This window comes from Enhydra lutris, unplaced genomic scaffold, assembly GCF_002288905.1.
Source record: "Enhydra lutris kenyoni isolate GAN:26980312 unplaced genomic scaffold, ASM228890v2 scaffoldscaffold13, whole genome shotgun sequence".
Lineage (NCBI taxonomy): Eukaryota > Metazoa > Chordata > Mammalia > Carnivora > Mustelidae > Enhydra > Enhydra lutris.
The window spans coordinates 32,117,686-32,140,179 of NW_019154097.1; the positions used below are offsets into that span (position 1 = coordinate 32,117,686).

The 22,494-nt window shown below is 48.6% G+C and overlaps 1 protein-coding gene across 1 annotated transcript in view; it reads left to right on the plus strand.

Annotated features, from left to right (window-relative positions):
- Window positions 1-830: 830 nt before the first annotated feature.
- LOC111146148 (GTPase activating Rap/RanGAP domain like 3) overlaps window positions 831-22,494 on the plus strand; it is a 129,274-nt gene continuing 107,610 nt past the window's right edge. The window contains exon 1 of the mRNA XM_022501568.1: window positions 831-973. Coding sequence (XP_022357276.1) covers window positions 831-973 — 143 coding nt within the window. The remainder of the gene's footprint in view (window positions 974-22,494) is intronic.

Here is a 22,494-nt window from a genome sequence, read left to right on the forward strand (position 1 = left end):
GGGGGGGGTGGTGAGGGAAGAAGGGGAGGCTGCTTATTGGCTGAGAAAATAATTCCAGTCCAGAGCTGAGATGCCTGCATTTTCCTAACGAAGCAGCCCCTTCATCCCAGAACCACCTCTGCCACCTTCCTCACTGTGTCCTCAGAGAAAGGAGCAGGCAGGTTGCCAGAACACATTTCTCAGTTTATTCTCACAGACAGTTCATTTACTTATCCTCCAGGCCTTTGCTGCTCGCATACTGTATGTGCCATTGGTCTCGAAGGGTCGGTTTGGTCCTTTCTGTCTACAGTGTCGTTGCCAGTGTAGGCCCTCTTGACAGCTTTTCTTGCATATTTTAATTGGAAATAAGGAGAGAAATCCACGCACCCTTGCACTCACATAGTGATGGAGGTCCCCCCTCTAGCTCATCTCCAAAAGCACTCCCGAGAGAACTGTCTCTTACTGAATGAGTGTTGCCATCCTGAATGAGTCTGTGATGGCTTGAGTGCTCACTGGTCCTCCTTTTACCTTGGACCCCACTCACTTGACTTTGTGGATGACGTCGCTCAGTACCGAGGGAGGGGACAGGATGACTTGGGCCCCGGGGACACATGCCTTCCTTCCCCACAGCATGCGCGGGTATCGCTCTGCGCAGTCTCAGGGGCGGTGGGGGGGCATCCAGGTCTTGGAAGGGCCTTGGCTTTGCTCCTCCCGACTTCCTCATAGGGCTGGCCTCGAGGTAGGAGTGCCAGCATCGGCCCGTGACTGGCCGGCCATCCGTCTTCTCTGCTCTCAGTGCCTCTCCCACCTCCTTCTGCTGCAGCTCGGCGCCTCAGCCTCCAGGCCCACCGATGGATCCGCTGAGCAAGGGGTCCTGTCGGAGTCAGATGGCGCAAACCCTTCTGTGGAAAGCCAAGTCGTCTCTGTCCTTCGGCATCCAGCCTCTGCAGTCATGGCCAACAGAAGACCCTGAAGTAGAGTCCCAGGTCAACCTGTAAGTAAGTAGAAGAAACATCATCTTTTGGGGCCCATGTTCACTCTATCCTGAAATCCCTTCGTGCTCAGGAAGAAAATACTTTTTACCTTTTCGGGGAGAATGGGGAGGGGAGAGGGCAGTGGATGTTTGGTTCAGAGATTTCCTTTCTGTTCTCCATGATGCCTTCCTCGTGTATTTCTTTATTTGCTTGGCAGTAGTCACGGAGCACCACTCTGGCCAGGCCCTGTGTCAGGCATGGTGAGCACAGTAGATTCATTTCCTGTCTTCAGGGCATTTGCAGCTCATGGGACAGATAGCCCTTCATCAAAGAATCACGCAAATGCATACTAACAAGTCGTGACGAGTGCTATGAAATGTGTTACCTTGATTCAATAAACATTTAGAGAATGCCTTCTGTGTTCCAGCAGCATCTTGGGGATATAAGAGAATAAGGCAGTGTCCTTACCCTCGAATAACAAATCCTATCTACAAGGGGAAAAAAATCCAATATTATTTAGAGGAAGTGATAATAATAAGGATAGTATAACTAATAGGGACTCAAGTCCCGTAGGGTGGTAAACGCTTTTCCTGTTTACTCCTGACTCCTCGGGCCTTTGTTATGATGTACAAAAATATCTGCTGGATGAATGAATAAATGAATGAAGACAATACGAAACCGGGAGCTTAGTTCCCCAGGGAAGCAAGTAGGTGCAAAAATATGATTGACTTATGAACAAATGAGATGCCTCATCGATTCAGCGTGACAAATATTGCTGTACCCAGTGCTTCTGTGAAACTAGTTCATAGCTGGGGGCAGGGATCACGATCACCTGACAGCCCCCCGCATTCCGATTCAGTGGCTCTGGAGGTGGTAAAAGGATTCTTTCGTGTGTTTGCCTTCACGGAACTTATGGCCTATCCAGGGAGACACACACAGGTCACCAGATAACTCCAGACCTGCTTGAAAAGAACCCAGTATAAAGTGCTTCAGCAGTAAGTTCTCTGCTGGAGCTCAGGAAAGGAAAGGGGTAACGGCAGAGATCAGCCTGGTAGGATAAGCTGTAGCCAGGACAGGAACAGGGGAAGAGACCGCTTGGAACAGGGAACTACAGAGCTAAGGCTAAGATCCATGAAATGTATGTTTCAGCAGCGCTGACAGGTGCAAACCAGTGGTTCTCAACGCTGACTGCATGTGAGGATCAACCCCAGGAGCTTTAAGAACAAGGGAGCTGCGTCATTTCTCCAAGATTCCAGTTTCTGGGGTGAGACACAAATACCAGGCCTTTATAAAGCTCCCCGGGTGATTCTCACAAGCCGCAAAGCTGAGAAACGCTGCTTTTGTGAAGGTGACCCAAGGTAAATAAATACAGAAGTTAGAAGCAGCTCGTATGCCTCACCAAGGGGGTCTGAACTTTCCAACTCAGGCAGTGGAAGGCTTTGATGCAGTTTAAAAAAGTACAAGGTTCATGGGCGCCTGGGTGGCTCGGTGGCTCGGTGGGTTGAGCCCTGCCTTGGGCTCGGGTCATGATCTCAGGGTCCTGGTATGGAGTCCCACATAGGGCTCTCTGCTCAGCAGGGAGCCTGCTTCCCTCTCCCTCTCTGTCCGCCTCTCTGTCTACTTGTGATCTCTGTCAAATAAATAAATTTTAAAAATCTAAAAAAAAAAAAAAAGTACAAGGTTCAAATCGTTTCGAAAAATTCATGATTGCCAGTTCCGTCGTGGATTCTTCGAGGGCTTTTCGGAATGACCACCGCACCTTCTATAAATGGCCCTTTAATGAGAATAGGAGATTTAATCTGAAACTGAAACCTAAAATTTCAGTAAATACTGAGTTATCTGGGCAGAATGATCCTGTCTCTGGCCAAGAAGGGCAGTGAGACAGGGACGCCATCCACCGAGGGTGAGAGGACGGCCCTCTGCAGTCCTCCCAAGCTCCTAGCGGGAGCTGGTCCACAGGCGGCACTTCTGGTGCCGCCTCTTTTCTAGACTACAAGTCCCACAGTACTCTGCGCGCATGGCGCAGTCTGCGAGAGAGCCTATGAGATGCAGGGGAAGCAACCAAATTGGCATCTGGAGGGCCCTATTGGTAAGTTGTCTGGTTAAGGGTGGGCCCAGGCTGTGGTGATTGGCGGCCGCCCGTCTGCCTGGGCTGCAGGGAGAAGGGGTTAGTGAACCGAGTCCGGATCGAGGTCTGGACCCCAGCCAGACTCAGGGGCCGGACTTGAAACTGATTTACCAGGAGTCTGATGTTGGATTCCCTCTGGAAAACGGGCTAGAAAGATGTGTCTGCAAGAACCGCTGCCGTTCTGTGGGCCGCTCATTCATTCATTAACTCATTCATTCAGCAATATTTATTGATCCCCCATGTCCCAGGCACGTGTGCAAAAATTCTAAATGCGTTTTCTCATTTGGTCTTCATGAAAAACCCGATGAGGTGGCTACTGTTAGCTCCATTTTACAGATAAGGGAACTGAAGTCCAGAAGAGTTGAGACACGTCCAAGACACAGCCTGTAAGTGACAGAGCAGGGATTTTGAACCTAGATTTGTCTAGCTCCAGTGCAGATCTGCTAACCTCAGGGTGCTCAGCCATGCAATCAAGAGCAAAGTGTTTATGCAATGTAGGCGTCCACAAGGCATCTTGGTATAAATGTGTGTGTGTGTATATGCACACTTGTTCAAGTGAAGAATATAACAACAGTATCTTGCGGGACACCAATCTGGACAGATTCTGATATCAGACAATTCACTGAGCATCTGTGTGCTCTGCTGAACCCTGTGCTAGGCACTGGGGATGCCGAGAAAGTCTCTCCTTCGAGATGAAGGGGGCTGAGGAAAGTGCTATTCCCTAGGGCAGTGCAAGGAGATTTCCCAGTGGAGGGAATACCTAAGGAATAGAGCTTTACCAGGCAGCGGTGGGAGAGGACTTCCCAGACAGAGGTGACCGTATATGCAAAGGCCAGCAGCATCAAAGCACTCTGTTTAGAGAACTGTGAACAGTCTCCAGTGCTGCTTGAGGAGGGGTGGGTGGTGAGCCTGGGAAGGTAGACAGAAGCCTACTTAACCACTGGGGAGTGGGAGGCCTTAACCACCCACTAAGAAGTTTGCTTTTGAGTGTGTAGGCTGGGCCATAGCATGATCAGATTTGCTAATTGGAAAAATAACTGGTGTCAGTGGGGAGCTAAGTTGCAGCAGGATAAGGCTAGTGGCAGGGGACCCTATTAGAGTGGCCAGCAAAGAGATATAAGCGTTCTAATGAGTGGCAGGAACCATGGGGATTGATTCAAGAAACATTAGCGAGGAAGATTAGAGTGGAACATGTGTGGGCGGTGGGGTGAGTAAGTGACCCTCGGAGTTTTGACGTGGGCAACTGAGTGGTTGGTCTTGCCATTAATGAGAGGGCCCTGAGATGAGGCAGTGCAAAATCCAAGATAGAATAAGACAAAGATCATTAGATAAATGCCATCAGTACTAAAAAAGGGTACAGTTACATCTCTGGGGGCAAAAGATGCTTAGGAAAGTCTTTTCAGAGATGGTAACATGGAGTGGACCTTGAAAAAGGAATATCTCCCTTCCTTCTTTTCATTTTTGGGACTACCTTTTAACAGGCAGAGATGGGAGGAGGATGTTCTAGATGGCCAGATTTTGGTTTGCCTCTCGTGCAGGGCAGTAGTAGGAAGTCTGGAAGCCAGATTGAGGAGCATGTTGTAAAAGATGTTGTACTTGATCCCTGGGCTATGGGGACACTCCGAGTGTTGTTTGAGATGCCCAAGTGTTGGTTTGAGCCCTGCTTTGGCAAAGTTAACTTCACAGCTACATACAGCAACGAGGCTAGGAGCCAGGTAAGAGATGGACCAGTCTGCGTCTTCTTGGTTGTAAGTTAAATAAATCCAACTCAAAGTAGTTCAGGCCAAAAAAAGGAGACGGCCTGGGTTCACGTAACCGAACTAAGGAAAGGGAAGGATCTGGCTTCAGGGATGGTTGGATCCGAGGACGCGAGGCTGCCAGGCCAGTCCATTTCTCTCTCACTCCTACGTCCTCCTAATCCTTAGCCCTGCTTCTCTGCTGGCCTTCTTGTCTCCTACCGTCCATGAGTTGTCACCATGTAACGAGTGACATCTCAGGGAGCACGAAACTTGAGAGGAAAAATCTTTCCCATTCATTAGAAGAACCATGGGGGACGTCTGGGCCACGCGTCCACGCCTGGTTTTGTGGGCGAGTATGTTACGAGGGGCAGAAGTGCTGGTTCTTGTTTGCCCTGGTGAGCAGAGCAGCCTTGGAGAAGAAAAGGTGTCGGGAGGTAGGAGAACAGGATTCAGATGGGTCATGGAAGCCCCTGGAGGGATTTCAAGATGTGGAGTGTTCTGTTACTGATCACAAAAATAACTTAGGAAGTTTTTTTTTTTAAAAAAATAGGGCTCATGGAACCTATTTGTTTGGAATCCCTTGTGGTGGGATGCAGGTGGTTGCATGGTGTCTGGCGTAACCAGAGCTCTGCAGAGGGAGCCGCAGTCCCACAGCCGGATGTGCTGATCAGACAGGTGTAGAGCACCTGTGACAATAAGGCCATTTCCCTTGGGAGGGGCGGGCGGGAGGCCGAGCTCCAGACTCTGCAGTCCTCACTTCTCCCAACTCATAACCTTGTTTCGGGACCATTACCAACCGGGAATGTGGTAACATTTCTTCCGAGATGTGTTCAGTACATTAGGGGAGAACTCAGAAACGCTCTTAGAAAGATGGTTTTCAAGGCCGTTCTGCCTTAGATGGACGTCAGGTGGAAGGGGAAGGAAGAAAGTTTGAAGTTTTTAATCCCCTCTGAATTATCTGCTAATTCTCTTTTACTCTGATTCGTGACAATATACTAGCAAAAAGTTGGATTTCTTACAACGGGTAATTCAGACTTATTTCCCTCACGAGGCTGAATTCGCAGTGGTTTACTTTTTGATCTTTTGAGGAAAGCTGGCGTGTATTTGGAAGAGTTTGTCTTCAAGGGATCATACAAATATCAGGCAGTTTTGTACTTGGACATTTTTTTTTTTTTTTAGATTTTTATTTATTTATCTGACAGACAGAGATCACAAGTAGGCAGAGAGGCAGAGAGAGAGAGGAGGAGGCAGGCTCCCCGCTGAGCAGAGAGCCCGATGCGGGGCTCGATCCCAGGACACTGGGACCATGACCCGAGCCAAAGGCAGAGGCTTTAACCCACTGAGCCACCCAGGTGCCCCTGTACTTGGACATTTTTAAAACAGCTTCCAAAGTCCTTGAAAGACCTAGTTTGTTCCTGAATGAAGGGCCACTTAAACTTAAAACACAGGGCTAGAAAGTAAGCTTTTTGGTCTCCAGCTGGGGGAAATTCTGTTCCCCTGTCCTCTTGCTCCGCTTGCATGGAGGAAAGGGGTTGGACTACTGACTTGTCCCTCTCTCCTGTCCCCTCTCACCCTTGGGATGTGGTTGTGCGCAGAGCTTGGGTCTTATCTCCCTTCTTGTTTCCATCGGGAAGAACACACCCGAGTCCTCTGGAGACAGGTGTAGAGGCCCGCCTGCCTCGGTCTCCCCTGTTGGAGCTCGATGGTCCTGAGACAGCAGTTCCCCTGACAGCCATCCAGGCAAGTAGCCCCCAAGTGGCCTCTTCCACAGTCTGACCAGGAGGGATGGGGGACTGACACGAAGCCCCTTTGGCCGTCAGGCTCAGCCACATTTGCCAGGGAGCTTCTGACAGGGAGGTAGTTGATACTTGATTTCCATTTGCCTGACTCCTATCCCTAAGTCTTAACCGATTCCAAACAAGGAGAAGAGAGTGTTCTGGTTTACGGATAAGCTCCCACAGCTCCCACGATGGTGAGACAGGCAAGGATCAGTGAGGGTCTGGTTTGGTTTGCTTTTCTCATTCTTCCCGGTCTTAACGGAGCATCGGGCACATAGAAAATGCTCACGAAATACTTGTTGGGTGTCAAGTTGAAGGGTGATAGAGCAGAGGTGCCGGCTAGGAGGCTTCTGTCTGCAGTGACGAGGGTCTGACGAACTCAGAGAACATGGAAGCGGAGAAGAGAGGAGCCTCGAGGGACTGGTTGACACTGGAATTCTGCACGCGCCCATGGGTGCAAACTGGCGGACAAGCCTGGGCGTTGCGGTGGTATTGGCAGGAGCAGAAGCCTGAAAACCATTACCTAAGGGGAGTCAGTTAAATAAAATATGATGTATCCACTCAGCGGAGTACTTTGTGGCCATAAGAAAGAATACTGGAGCTTTTTGGGTACTGATCTGGAAAGATCTCCAAGATACACTAAATGAAAAAAATAACAAAAACAAGGAGTAGGATTGTGTATCGCATGCTACCATTTGTTTGGGGAAAAGGGAAAAGGAAACTTGCATTTTTCTTTGTCAGTGGCTCAGCATCTCTCGGAGAATATAAGAGGAAACAGGGACCTGAGGGGGCAAGAGAAAGGGAGGCTTTCCCTGTACAACTTTCTAGGCTCTGTGGGTTTTGAACCAAGGGAGTGTGTTCTCTCTTCAAAGAACAAAATGCAAGTGCACGGATACAGACACACAACTTTGAGAAGCAACACTGTGCAGGCAGCAGGAAAGGCACCGGGCGACCCTCCCGATGCTGGATGTGAGGGCAGACCCGGGTGATCGCCTTGAACCTTGTACCTGGAGGGACTGACCGAGGAAAAGAGGACAGTGGGCTGAGCTGCACGCAGGAGTCGGTGTGAGTGTGGTCCGGGGCTGCGCGGCTGTCCGTGGAGCTAGAGCCCACCCTTAGTCCAAGTGTGCGGTTGGAGAGAAGGATCCAAACTGGAGCTTGGGTTTGGTGGGTGGATTATTAGCTCAGAGGTGGTATTTGAAGGCACAGGAGCAGGGCGGTCCCTAGGGAGGGCGGTGGCCTGAATCAAAAGGAGATCAAGCATCAAGTTGAAAATTGTATCGCTGCTTTGTGTGATCTGAGAACCAGGAGGAGTATGGTCTCACTCTGCCAGGACATCCTGGCCCTTTCCCAGGAGCTGAACCTGCCCATGGTGTGCCGTGGTCACCATGGGAGCTCAACAGCCCCCGGAGAAGAACAGCTAAAAGCCATCAGGTTTCCTAAGGAGGTTATGCCACTGCCAAGAATTGTATTCCTCTGACTATTCGGGTTTTCTATTCTTTCAAATTTTATAGTCCTCAAGGGCCAGCAACCCATTTTTGGTGCTCACCTCGTCTCAAAGTACAGCGCAGAACACTATAAGGACACACTATAAATAGTGACTCGATAGTATTATTCTTTTTAATCGTTGCTCTTACGGAGCAAAAAGAAATAGTTTCGGCTGCCCTGCCCTAAATTCGCCCAGCTAACACTCATTTTTACAAGTCCCATTTTGGCGTTGGAAGCAGACTCGTTTTCTTGTCATCTCCTATAGTGATAAATGTTCTTATTAAAATATTTTGCCTCCTACATTTCTGTAAGTTTGGGTTATCTGTTTCTTCACTTTCTTTAAAGCTCTTTCTTATCCTTGGCTTCACAGTCTCATTTTCGTAGACTATCTCAGAATCAGAGCAGCTTAGTGAAGTCAACATTTTCAAAAGCCTTTCAGAAAATAGTTTGACCTTAAAAGCACAAAGTAAGCTGCTTTTCTTCCGCTATGTGGTCTGAACGTGCCTGCAGGAAAACTGCACCCAGATAAGCGTGGAGTAGACCCAAATTGGTCCAGAAAATTAGAAGGAGAAAACAGAGATCATTTAAAATGTAGCCTGGGCCTCCCCGCTCCCCTCTCCTAGGTCACCTCAAGGTAAAATTCAGTCAGTTCCAGTATTTATTTCTATGCTTGAGACTAAGAGTTTTTCACATATTGGCATGGACTATGAAGGGGACCAGAATGTGCCACCCCAAAATATGCTACTTTGGCACAAAGATTAGTTTGAGCTGAAGGCAATGCGGAAAAAACACAGGAAGGACTCTCTGCCCGCCCCCATCTGCTTAAAAGCAGGTCATAAATTTCCTTTTGTAAAGGTTCCCCCTCTCTTCTCCTGTACCTAGAGGAGAACAACAACCCTTATCCCCAGAGACAGAGAAGGCACCAAGATGAGTTTGCATAAATAAGCCTTACTCAAGAACTTGTATCTACCGTTAGTTTTGCCCATGTACTTATCGTACCATGATTTGCACTCCTAGAAGCCTCAAATCCTTCTTTTGTTTAGTCAATTCTCCCAATTTGTTGCCCTTTGTTAAAAGGGTATATAAACCCCCGAGTCTAACTGCTTTTTGGGGATTTTCTCCTCCGTGGTGCCCTTGTGCATGTAAAATTAAAAATTAAACTTGTATGCCTTGACTTCTGTTGATCTAGCTTCGTTAAACTAGATGTTTGGTTAATTCACAGGCCTCTGGTGAAGAACCTGAGAGAATACAGGGACAAAATTTTTCCTCCCTGACAGCTATGCTCCTAAAGTGTGAAAATTTTATTTATTTATTTATTTATTCATTCATTCATTCATTCATTCAACAGTGAGAGACACAGCGAGAGAGAGAGCACAAGCAGGGGGAGCAGCAGAGGGAGAGGGAGAAGCAGGCCTCCTGCTGAGCAGGACCCCCCCCCCCATTGTGGGGCTCGATCCCAGGACCCTGGTGTCACGACCTGAGCCAAAGGCAGACTTTTAATGACTGAGCCACCCAGGCACCCAGTATGAAAATTTTAGATTACAACAAATTCTAGGTTGTCACAAAGAGATTTTTTTTTCTTTGTGTTGTTCTTCCCATGTTCCTACCAAGCATACATACACATCTTCTTAATGAGAGGCGTGGAACACAACTTCTGTTTATTCCTTTTTTTTTTTAAAGACTTTATTTGTTTGACAGACAGAGGTCACAAGTAGGCAGAAAAGCAGGCAGAGAGGCGGGGGGGAAGCAGGGCCCCTGCTAAGCAGAGAGCCCGATGTGGGGCTCGATCCTAGGACCCTGGGATCAAGACCTGAGCAGAAGGCAGAGGCTTAACCCACTGAGCCACCCAGGCGCCCAACTTCTGTTTATTCCAATAGTTACTGGGCTTAACCTAGAAATCGTGCTCAGGGCTTCTTCATATGTGTTTCCTCCTTAAACCCAACAGCCCTATGAGGAAGGTACCGTGGTCATCGGTATCTGTTGAATTGATTCCTTATTCAAGCCCCATTTTACAGTCGTAGAACTGAGGATTCACGAAGGAGTTATCAAGCAGTGGATTAACGGTGGGCTTCACAGGGCTAAGTAAATATAGGCAGCACTTCCGCATGCGTAATTTCTCTATTCCTACAAATATTTATGTAAGTTTAAGGTCAGGGTTCTGTGTTTTCTCTGTATGACATTTTTAAAGAATTTTTTCGTGCTGTAATTTACATGCAATGAACTGTACGGATCTTACTTGGCACTTACACTTGATGCACTTGTTTTTTTGCACCTGATCCACTTTTTAACGTTACGGGGCCGGTCACCTGCACTGAATCGTATCACCTGCTTATTGAAAGACGCCAACTGCCAGGTACAGGAGATGTGAACTTGATGAACTGACGGCGAGTGAATGAGGTCGCAGTTCTTCCATTGTGTGGGCTCGCGGAGCATTTGCTTTGTTTGCTCCTATTACTGGCATCGTATTAATCTCTGAAATGAGTTTTCTGATATTGACCTGAGGCAAACATTTACAATATTCTTATGTCTGACTCAAAATACATTTCATGAATATGCCATCTCATGGAGCTCGCTTCCAACAGCAGCTGACGGTGAAGTTGAGAGCACATGGGGGTGGTCTCAGGCCTGGTCCTAGAAAAAGTTCTGAAGCAGCCTCTGTGTTCTCCCTACACGGTCTCACTCACCCTACCCTCCTGCGTAACTGAGCCCCTTGTAAAGAAGGAAATCCCTAGGAGGCATGACGGTTCTCGTCAGATCTTTGAAGGGCTCTCCTATAGAAGTGGACGTAACTTGTTTTACTTGGCCCCAAAGAGTGAGCTGGCTTGTTTTCATTCATTCGTTCATTTATTATTGTACAACCCCACTAAGAGCTGACTCTGTGCCAGGTATTATGTTAGGTGCATGGAGCAAAACCAAGGGAGAGCCTGCCCCTGTGAAGTTTATACTCTAGTGGGAGAGGCAGGTGTTAATCCAACGCCTTCTTTAGAATTTCTAGTCTGGGGGCGCCTGGGTGGCTCAGTGGGTTAAAGCCTCTGCCTTCAGCTCGGGTCACGATCTCAGGGTCCTGGGATCAAGCCCCGCATTGGGCTCTCTGCTCCGCAGGGAGCCTGCTTCCTCCCCCCTCTCTCTGCCTGCCTCTATGCCTACTTGTGATATCTCTCTCTCTCTCTGTCAAATAAATAAAATCTTAAAAAAAAAAAAAAAGAATTTCTAGTCTGGGGCAGGGGATGGGCCAGGAAGAAGAAGGACTTTGGAGAGCGCAGTCCAGGTCCTAAGATGAGAAGCCCAGAAGCTGCTCATGAGCCAAAGGAAGAAAGGCAGAGTGGCTGAAGTGCTCAGGGGGAAGGGAGCATGCCCCACAGTGGTGGGGGTTGGGGGTGGTATTGGATGTTAAAGAAATTGAAGAAGAAGGAGAGGGTGAAGATGTAGGACCAGCTGGTAGAAATCCAGGTGTGATGGACTTTAATTCACTCCTGGAGCCTGAATGGAGGGCCTTGGGGCATACTGTGTTTGTGATCACTGATGGTGTGTAAGGACAGACTGGGTAGCTCTTTTTCAAGTATCAATCGCAGGTAACGGGTTAGACCCCAGGTGGTCTGTAAGTCTGTGGAGATGGAAGTCTCTTCCACCTTGAGATTGGATGATGAGGAGACAGGAAGACTGATGAGGCCGTTGTTGGCATCTGGGATTCAGACCATGAGGACCTGTCAGATGGACGGACCGGGCTGGCTGAGGATGGGGGCCGATCACCGGCAATGGACGAGGACTGTTCATAGAGCTCTGAAGGGAGAAGTCAACGGTGATTCATTCCATAGCCTGGAGACTGTGAAAATAATTGAGTGCTGACAGAAGCTAGAAACCACGTTGTTGGATCAGTTTCGGAAAAACCACACTCACCTCCTGACACTTCTGGGAGAAGCAAGAAAGGTAACTGAGCATATGGCAAGCCCAAAAGTGTAAATTTGGGATTTGTCAGTAATACTGATACCATAAAAGTGCACAAGTCCTTCAAAAGATGGACTGCAGGGAGCGCTTCACGTTTGGGAACAAAAAGAGAAAGAATGAGCCAGTGAAAGAGGCAGAAGCGACTGTTTCTATGGGGTTCTGTAGAAGAGACGCCTTCCCTAGGCATCCCGTGGATAGGAAATGCGTCTGCCAGCATTTCTCAAGTCACCTTTGGAATTTATTTTGGTTAAAAATACAGGTGCTGGGGTGCCTGGGTGGCTCAGTGGATTAAGCCTCTGCCTTCGGCTCAGGTCATGATCTCAGGGTCCTGGGATCGAGCCCCGCATTGGGTCTCTGCTCAGCAGGGAGCCTGCTTCCCCCTTCTCTCTCTCTGCCTGCCTCTCTGCCTACTTGTGATCTCTGTCAAACAAATAAATAAAATATTAAAAAAAAAAAACACAGGTCCTTAGGGGTGCCTAGGTGGCTCAGTCAGTTAAGCATCTGCCTTCGGCTCGGGTCATGATCCCAGGGTCCTGGGATTGAGCCCACATCGGGCTCCCTCCTGAGCCTGCTTCTCCCTCTCCCTCTGCCTGCTGCTCTGCCTACTTGTGCTCTATCTCTCTGTCAAATAAATAAATAAATAATCTTAAAGGAAAAAAAAAAACAACAACAAAAACTACAGGTGCTTAGATCCCACTCCTGAAGATTCTGATGGAGAAGGTTTGGGGTGGGGACTGGGCATCCATATATTTAGATGAAATTTTTTTAAGCAAACTAAAACTTCTGCAGGGGACAACAGGAGGCAGATGTTGTGTTGGGGAAGGATTTCTTAAGTCAGAAGAACAAGGATCAGAAAGGAAAAGATTGAAAATGTTTATATTCGAATTTTTAAATTCCTGCATGATCAAAGATACTGGGAGCAGATTTTTAAAAGAAAAACCGCTTTTTCGAAGAAGCCATCTGTGATTTGTTAACCAGAAAGAGCTGGTATTCAGAACATCCCAATAATTCTTATAAATCAATTAAGAAAAGACCAGCAGCCTACAGAAAGGGAGTGGGTGAAGAAGCAGGAAGAGGTAAATCCCAGAACAGCTAGCCCTTGTGTCCAATAAGCAAAAGGAGAGATGTCCCAGCTCTTGTGTTATCAGGAGAGGGCAGATGGAAGCCACACCTCAGTGAGACACTATTTCCTGTCCTTCAGACTGGCCAAAACCAGCTCCTGTCAACAGCAAGTGTTAACGACGAAACGGAGCCCCCATGACTCCCGGGCTGCAGTTGGGAGAATAAATGGCTCCACTCACTTTGGAAAGCAAATCTGCAGTGTGTAGAAAAAATAAAGATGCACCTATGACCCAGCAGTTCCACTCCTGGGTGTGTCATCTGGGGACATGACTGCCACTGTACCAGAGGAGAGATGTAAAAGGATGTTGGTTACAGCGCCATTTAAAAACTGGAAACAGGGACACCTGGGTGGCTCAGTTAGTTAAGCATCTGCCTTCGGTTCGGGTCATGATCCCAGGGTCCTGGGATGGGGTCCCGCATCAGGCTTCTTGCTCGGCAGGGAGCCTGCCTCTGTCTCCGCCTCTGCCTGCTTGTGTGCTTTCTCTCTCTCTCTTTCTGACAAATAAATAAATAAAATCTTTAAAAATAAATAAATAAAAAATAAAAACTGGAAGCAATCGAAATGTCCAACAGTAGGAGATTGGAAGAACAGTGGCTCAGTAATCCAGAAGGCTACTCAACGGCAGTATATGTGAATGATTCAGAGCTCACGGGTTATCAACGTGTGCAAATCCCAACAACAAATTGTTCATCCAGAGAAACGAGCTGCCGGAAGACATGTGTAGTAATGGTATTTGTATCAAATTTTAAAGCATGCTAAATAATATTCCATATTGTTTATGAATAAGCACACAGCACAAATACAAAAATATGAGCAGGAAGTATAAACCCAATTATTTAGTGATTATTTCAGGGGAGGGAGAAATGATGGTGGGGTCAAAGCGAGGTACCCGGGGGTTTCAAGTCTGTCTATAATGTTCCTTATGTTGTTTCTCTCTGTCTTGAGATAGTTCATCATAAAATAGATTAGAGAAAAAAATCCAGATGATTCTGATTATAGCTAGGTTTGAGAACCAGGATCTAGAATCAGTGCTTCCCCAAGTTCAACGTGCATGTGAATCCTTAGCGGCTCATGCTATGCTGTTGCATTAGGTCTGGGGTAGGGCCTGAGAGTCTGCATTTCTCACTGGCTCAGGTCCAAGGACCACACTATTCTGAGTTGCAAGCGTGAGAATGACCTGGGTGTTCTCTAGGGTGCTTGGCAGCGAGGGACTGTTTCAAAGTGCCCGCTCTGGATAGCATGCCTCCCTTTAGGGCCTGGGTACAGCCGGAGGCAGATTTTGCACACCTGACTGGAAAAACCCTAAGGACCTGGGGAGACAGACCTTGGAGGGCTTTCCCCAAAGCAGCAAAATCTGCAGGTAATCAAGGGAGGTATGCAGCAACATGTGTTATCTGTTGATTTTTTTTCCCTTGAACCATTTTCTGTGTTAACACTTGGTGGTCATGTCTGTAAGGGCCTCCTAGGGGCAAATTATCCTCAGAGCTGGAAAGTTCTCGGGTCTTGACCTCATAGGAAAAGGGAAGCTCAGGTCACTGAATAGTGGGGAAGGGGAAGAGCAGATGCACAGACCTTACATTGGCAGGAATCCTCTCGTAGGTCACGGTTCTCCGCTTTCCGGGTGATGGATCTTGAGCTGTGAAAAGCAGGACAGACCCCCGCCCCCTGCCCAGGCTTCTGCTCTGGGAACCCACACCTGAAGATCGCATATGCTACTCCTGAGGGGATAAAAGAGGCTGTTGTATGATTTACAGTCTTTGCCCTACACAGGTGTGCTTTGCTCGCACCATATTTTGGTTCCCATGAAGTCCTGTGTCCTTGATGTTTTCCCCCAAACTGTAAGCACCGTGAGAGCAGGAACCACACATCTCAGGTTTAGTACCTGAGCCCAGTACCTGGTACCTCACACGTGCTCAGGAATGATTTATTCAATGAGTGAAAGATAGAATTTTTTTTAATGAAACTTTTTATTTTGAGAATTGTAAATTCATATGAAGTTGGAAGAAGATGGAGAGAGGGGTGCCTGGCTGACTCAGTCAGAAGAACATGCAACTCTTAATCTCAGGGCCGTGAGTTCAAGCCCCACGTTGGACGTAGAGCTTACTTTAAAAAAAAGAAAGAGGGGCGCCTGGGTGGTTCAGTGGGTTAAAGCCTCTGCCTTCAGCTCAGGTCATGATCCCAGGGTCCTGGGATCGAGTCCTGCATCAGGCTCTCTGCTCAGCAGGGAGCCTGCTTCTCTGTCTCTCTCTGCCTACTTGTGATCTCTGTCTGTCAAATAAATAAATAAAAAATCTTAAAAAAAAAAAAAAAAAGAAAGAAAGAAAGAACACAGAGAGATCCCCGGTGCCCTCTACCCAGTTTCCCCCACAGTAGCATCTTGCATCCGTGGTGTGCGGTATTGCAGCCAGAAAGTTGTTGTCGATACAGCCTACTGGTCCTCGGTTCCCATTTTACAGTCAGTCCCATCAGACCTATGGGTTTGTTCAGCCACCACCATAGGCCAGGCAGGGAATGACTTCCTCACCACAGGCTCCCTGAGCAGCCCTTCATGGCCACACCCACCTCCCTACCATCTTGTCATTTCAAGAATGTGAGATAAATGGAGTCGCACAATCTGTAACCTTCTAGGATTGGCTTTTCTTCACGCACCATAATTCCCTGGAAATTTATGTTAGTTTATCAGCTGTTTGTTCTTTTAATTACTGAGCAATACCCCATGAGCTGGATATGCCGTGGTTTGTTTAACCAGTTGCCTCCTGCCCTTTTAAAAAAGATTTATTTATTTAATTTAGAGAAAGTGTGAACCGGGATAGAGGCAGAGGGAGAGGGATAGGAGAGATGCAGATTTCCCCCTGAGTGCAGAGCCTGATGCAGGGATCGATCCCACACGACCCTAAGATCATGACCCTGAGATCATGACCAGAATCAAGAGTTGGATGCTTGACCAACTGAACCACTCAGGTGCCCCCTAACCATTTGCCCTTTCAAGGACTTCTAGGGTTTTTTCCAGCCTGGGGGTATTCTGAAGAAAGCTGCTACAAAGCATTTGTGTACAGAATTTTGTGACTATCCATTTTCATTTCTCTGGGATAAATGCCCAAGAGTGTGATTACTGGGTCATATGGGTAACTGCATGTTTAATTTTCTAAGTCACTGCCAAACTGTTTTCCAAAGAGGCTTAGCTTCTCATTTTCCATTCCCACCGAGATGTGTGAAGGGTCTGGCTGCTCCGATCCTCACCAGTGTTTGGTAGGGTTGCTGTGTTTTATGTAGAGAGAGAATTTCAGAGGCACTGGTAGGGATCGTTATCGAGAGGAACTTTGCAGGGAATTACCAGAAGGCTTGAATTATAGTAGAGAACCAGGTCTTTGTCGGAAACTTAGTGGGTACATAAATACTGTCAGAGGAAGATGTTCCAGAATGTTGGAGAAAGAGGATTCAGGTGAAAAAGGTGTCTTAGTGAATAACATCAGATGCATCCAGAGGTTGTCAGAAAATCTAACGGCAGGTGGGGGGGTGAGGAAGGGGAATGAGGAGGAGGCAGGAGCCCACCTGAGTGTAAGCAGAGCAAAAGTGAACAGACGTTGTCACTTAACGATTCATTTATCCAATCAGCATTTACTGAGCAGCTGGCTATGAGCCACTCTGTAAGACACACAAGGCATAGTGATGACCATGACAGATAAGGTCCCTGGACGTTGGAATAACCAACATTTATTTAGTGGCTACTATGTGTCTGGTGCCGTACTGAGCACGTTATGGTGTCTTTCTATCTTCCCATGGAGATGGATATTATTTCAGTCCATGTTACAGGCGAGGAAGAGGCTCAGAGAGGGGAAGTAACTTGACTGAGGTCACAGAGCTGGTGTGCCAGAGAGCTGAGCTCCAAGTCCTGTCTCACCGCCTGATGGCTGGGGGAACATGCTAAGGGTATGCTGAAGACCCTGGTCCAAGGAACACATGACAGCCCAACCCCAGACGCGGGATAGGGGACAGAAAGCTGTCTGAAGCAAGAACCAAGGGGTTCTGATTTCCAGGGCTCCTTACGCTCTACAAATCTGCCTGCTGACTTCTTCCTTCCTTGTATCTGAACTGTCTTCAGAAGAGGACAAAATTCTTCCATTTCACCTTTGGAAATCACTGTATGATCACATCTCTGCTTTTCAGGTGTCCCTTACCTTCGGGCAAGACAGCTGGTCCGAGCTGTTCTGGTTCCTGGTGTTCAGAGGCTCAGGCTCCGTCCAGGATGAAATCTGTAGTCTGGTTCATTGTTTAGCCTCTCTGCTCCTCAGATAGGGGGATATCTCCCTTCTGTCTCTTACCCTCTGCTGATCAAGAGGGCTGAGGCCTCTTGACATTGAACTCTGCTATTCAGTGGGCTTCTGAAAATCTGCCTGTCGCTTTTCACAAATGCTGTCAGCTGACCCAGGAAGAGTCCCCACACTCGCTGTCGCCGTTAACTGTTCCAGCAGGGCTGGAAGTGACAGGGGCCTGGATTAGTGGGGTCTGGCTGGTCGTCAGGGGGAATCACTAATCTCCAGGTCAGCCGAGTAAAGGACCCGTATCCCAGAGTGTCAGCTTCCTTTCTTTCCTTATTTAGTTTGACTCTCTGGAGGGGGTTGTCCTGCTTTCCGGGAACCTGATTTATATAATGGTAATTTTTTTCTAGCCTCTTTGCGGGGCTGGAAATCTTTGCTCTCCTCCCAGGCCTTACTTGGAGACGTAACACGAAAGCCCTCAGCTCTGTGCCTACTTGCAAGGCCTGACCCAGCATCCTCACACATTAATTTGCTAAAACACAGTTTATATTTAAAGCCCAGAACACATTGCATGGGCGTGAGGAACTCGAACTCTCTGGTTCCTTTTTGCACCTGCCTTGTGCTGGTGACATGCTCTTGGGTCCCAAGTACTCTCTAGGTGGGGTCACACTGCGAGGGCAGCCCTGTGAGGGAGGAGACGTGATGCTGAGCTGCGAGGCTGCACTTGGCCCCAAACCTCCTCTTCTTCAGTGGGGGTGTGATGTCTTATTTAAAACTCTCTACAGAGTGGATAATCGTTTATGTCGAATGTCCCTTCCCAGGGCTCTAACAACCTGAGAACTCATCCCACTAATAAGAGCCATAATACAACAGCTAACACGCACTGAGGAGTTTTTATGGGACAGAACTTGCGCTTAAAATAAACTTTTATTTGTTCTAATTTATCCTTTCTAACCCTGGTAAGTAGGCGATACTTTGAGCCACATTTCATACAGGAGGGAACCACTGCCCAGAGAGGTTAACAACTTATGCATCCGTGCATGAGTCACATGCCCATAAGGACCATATCACACGTCCTCCCCTGAAAACAAACACGGCCTTGTCCCTCCTGATGAAAGTGCTGCAGCATGGCTGACGGGTTTTCCCAGGGATTCCAGAATCATCTGGAAGGGCAGTATTTTTCACAACACTGTCTGTGGACCACCTGCATCCGAATCCCCGCTGTTTGTTAAAGTTGCAGCCATGCTGAGTCACAGCCTCTGGGAATGGGGCCAGGGAATCTGCATTTTTAGAAACCTTCCCCCAGGGATGCTGAGGGACTCGAGTATTTCCATTGCCTTATTAACCCCAGTCTACCGGGAGGCCTGAAACCAGCAACAGGGATTTTCGAGGTTATGCAACAACGGCAGGCAAACTTTTTTTTCTGTAAAGGGCCAGACAGTTGATCGCTTCAGCTTTGTGGGCCATAACGTCTCTGTCTCTGTCACAGCTGCTGGGCTCTGCCCCGTCGTGATGCAGACGCCTTCACAGACACCCTCACAGACGCCCTCACAGACTCCCTGTAACCAAAGGGTATGGCCGTGTGCCAATAAAACTTTGTTTGCCGTAACAGGTATCTGGGGGCGCCCGCAATCTGCTGAACCCTGAGAGTCATCCCGGCCCGTCAGCCCTCTGACCACCCCTTTCCGTGGGAGTTACTCTTCTCCTCTCTGTTAACGACAGAGAACTGTATCCATTAAGATAAAATCACCTATTGTCATAAACCCTGAATCTTAGTGACATAAAATAAAAGTTACTTTTCACTCATGTCCCTGGGGATCTTCTCTGTGGTCACTCAGGGACCAAGCCCGCTTCTTGTTGGGGCTTTACCCCTGTTGGTCCTCACAGCCCTCTCCAGTCAGCCAGTGGGTGAGGAAAGACAGCAAGGATTATGCATGGGAAATTTGTACGGGCTGGGTCTGGAAGAGGTACCCCTCATTTCTGCCCACAACAGAACTCTTCCTGTTTGGAGTCCAGAAACAGTCCAGAAACAGTGATTTCTCAAGCCTGTGGGGCCCTCAGTCTCTAGACCCTCTCTGTTCCCTGCTTCCTTTGCGTGAAACCCATCCGGTTCTTGCCTGGGCTCCTCTCTTCTTCTTCTTTTTTTTTTTTTTTTAAGATTTTATTTATTTATTTGACAGAGAGAGAGGTCACAGGTAGGCAGAGAGGCAGGCAGAGAGAGAGAGGGAAGCAGGCTCCCTGCCAAGCAGAGAGCCTGACGCGGGGCTCGGTCCCAGGACCCTGAGATCATGACCTGAGCCGAAGGCAGAGGCTTAACCCACTGAGCCACCCAGGCGCCCCTGCTCTCTTCTTTATCAAACAAACAAACAAAAAACCAAAAAACAACTTTGCTGAGGTCAACGAGGAGCAGCAGCCCCACTGCAGTGTCCGGCCACTTTCCCTCGGGCTGCAGGCTCGGAAGGCACAAGGCCCCCTTCCACGTAACCGTAGGGCTACGTTTTATCGCCTATTCTGCCCGTGTTCCCTAGATCTGCATCCTCCCAGCCGCCAAGATCAATTTCCTCCCTGGCAGCTGCCTGCCTCCCAAGCAGGTGCCATGTATTTTAGGCCGTTGCTATGGTAGCACCCCGACTGCAGGGTACCCACTTCCGTATTAGTTCGGGTGACACGGCAGCTTTAACAGGTAAACCGAAATGCTATGGGACTGACACAACTCAGCGTCGATTTCTTGCTCGTGGCGTATTCTAGTACAGATGTTCCCGGAGGTGAGGCCTTGGTCTCCTGGAGACCAGGTCTTTTCCGTCCTGAAGCTCTGGCCTCCTGCAGGTCCTTGTGGTCCCCTCCACCCTGCCGGCCAAGGGGCTCCTGGATGCAGCGTTAGCGCTTCCACCCGTGTTCTCTTGGCCAGAGCTCAGTCATGGGGTCGCACCACAAGAAGGGCTAGGAGACGTCATCCAGTGGCAAGCCCGAGAGGAAAAGAGACTAGGTTTTGGCAGGCATATCGCAGTGTCTGCTCCTTGGGCCAGGACTGTCTGACGGACTAGTGACCACTGGCTGAGGATGGAAACTGTCAACAGGCAGCCTGCCTTGGTGCTCACCAGGGGTGCTCTCACACTGGCGAGTAAGACCCAGACGATCGGCAGATACCTTCATCGATACAACACACGTTTCCTGCGTGTCCGCGCTGTGCTGAGCCGTAGGCCGGACCCTGGGACCCGCAGGAGAACGAAACTCTCTAGGAGCTCTGGGGAACTCTTAATCGTATCTCCTGTGCTGGGTGCCAAGGGGCCAGGGAGCCTGGGGAGGGAGCCGGGCAGGCCGGAGTGTTTGGTAACATGGGGGTCGAGTGCCTCCTGCGTCCGCAGAAAGGCTCCCCGTGTCGCTGAGCCTGCTCTCGCCACTAGCAAGCGCTGTCTCTGCAACCAAGTGCACGAAATGTAATTAGAGGGAAAAGGGCAGCTGATCGCAGAGGTTCTGTTTCTGTCTCTCGGGGTTGTTTTCATAGGACCCTGCTTTCCCGCTAGGCAGCTTCGAAGGATGTGGTTGCCCCAGGATGCAGGGCTGTCATCTCTTTTTGTGTTAGTTTCTGGCTGTTGGCAAAGTTAGGGAGCAGGCAGTGTGTCTGAGAACACCCTCGGTGGTGCTTAGGGCGGTCCACAGAGGGGCCCAGAGCCCGGCATCCTTTCCTCTTCTCACGATGTTGGTCATTTGTGTTAGAAGCTGCTGCGGCCGTTGGTGGTGGGGCGGTGCCCGCCCCCAAACCGAAGCAGTGAGCTGAGCTGGGCAGACAGAGCTTTCAATCACCAGCCGTTGGGCATTCGCTCTGTGCCCCATCTCTGACCTGGTGCAGAGACGCTCCTGTCACTAGACCCCGCTCTCTCGGTAACCCAGGGCCGCGGGGAAGGATCTGGAAACTGTTATGTAGGGCACTGGCGGTATTCTCCGGGAGGGTTTTCAGAACAGGCTAAGAAAATGGGCCTAGAGGACATATTTAATACAGACCGGAATAGGCCATGGAGAGGTTTTAAATCTCTTTCAGAGACTTTTCTGAGGGGTAGAAAAACCCAGTCTCTGGAAGCCGGACGGTAGCCCGGGAAGTATCTGGGGCACCCTTCCAAGCTGCGTTCGTTAATTTGTTGCACATTTTCTGCTAGGGAAGTGAGGACTACAAAAGGTTAAATTTCTTGTATAAGATTAATTCAGCCATCTCTGTGAAATGGTGGAAGCAGAATACCAATAGACCCTCGTTTCTCTCGTGCTGTCTTGCTTGGAGCCTATCAAAGAGTGTCCTGGCAAAGAGTCAGGTCTGTGGCTGCTAACCAGTGCAGTCAGTCTCTCTCTGAGCCTGCCAAGAAGGCTGTAATTTAGAAAATGTAGCTACCTTTTAAGGGAGGATGAAAAGGTACAAAATGCACCTTTCTTTGCATGTTAGATCCCAAATATTTTGGAGCGATGGAACGCGTAGCTCTGGTGCAATTTGGTTTGCTAGGGTTGGGGAGAGTTATTTGCATGACATCTACAAGAAAAAAAACTTGTTAAAGCTGCTGGCTTGTTCCGCGGAGCTCCGGTGGTTTCAGGAGCACTGGCTTGGGGGCACCGCTCGGGGGTCCTACGCAGACCAACTCCTCGATAAGATGTGTGTCTTTCGAGTATGGAACTCTGCATTCAAGATGTAAATGCAGTAAGAGTTTTGCCCTGATTTTAATTGCTCTTCAGAATGCGTGTGATTTTTCTTATCTGACTTAAGCCTTGGTGGGGGTGGGGGGAGGCCTGGGGCTGGGGGAAGTATTAGCTATTGTTACATAAAAACTAAAGATCCTTGAAGTTAGATCTTTAGGTTTTCTGTCAGTACTACTCTTTTTTTTTTTTCTCTTCATATTGTCATGTTGTCGTAAATGAAAAGGGGTGGGGTGGGGCCTGCCAGGATTTGGAAGTTTCTTCCTCCTATTTAAAGTTTCATTTCTGCTCTATAGCCTCAAATAATGCTGGTTATTTTTACGGTGAATATTTGGGACAAAGAGGCTCTCTTAAACGAAAGATAATTGCAAGCTTTGTCCCTGGCCTCAAGTTTACTGCAAGGC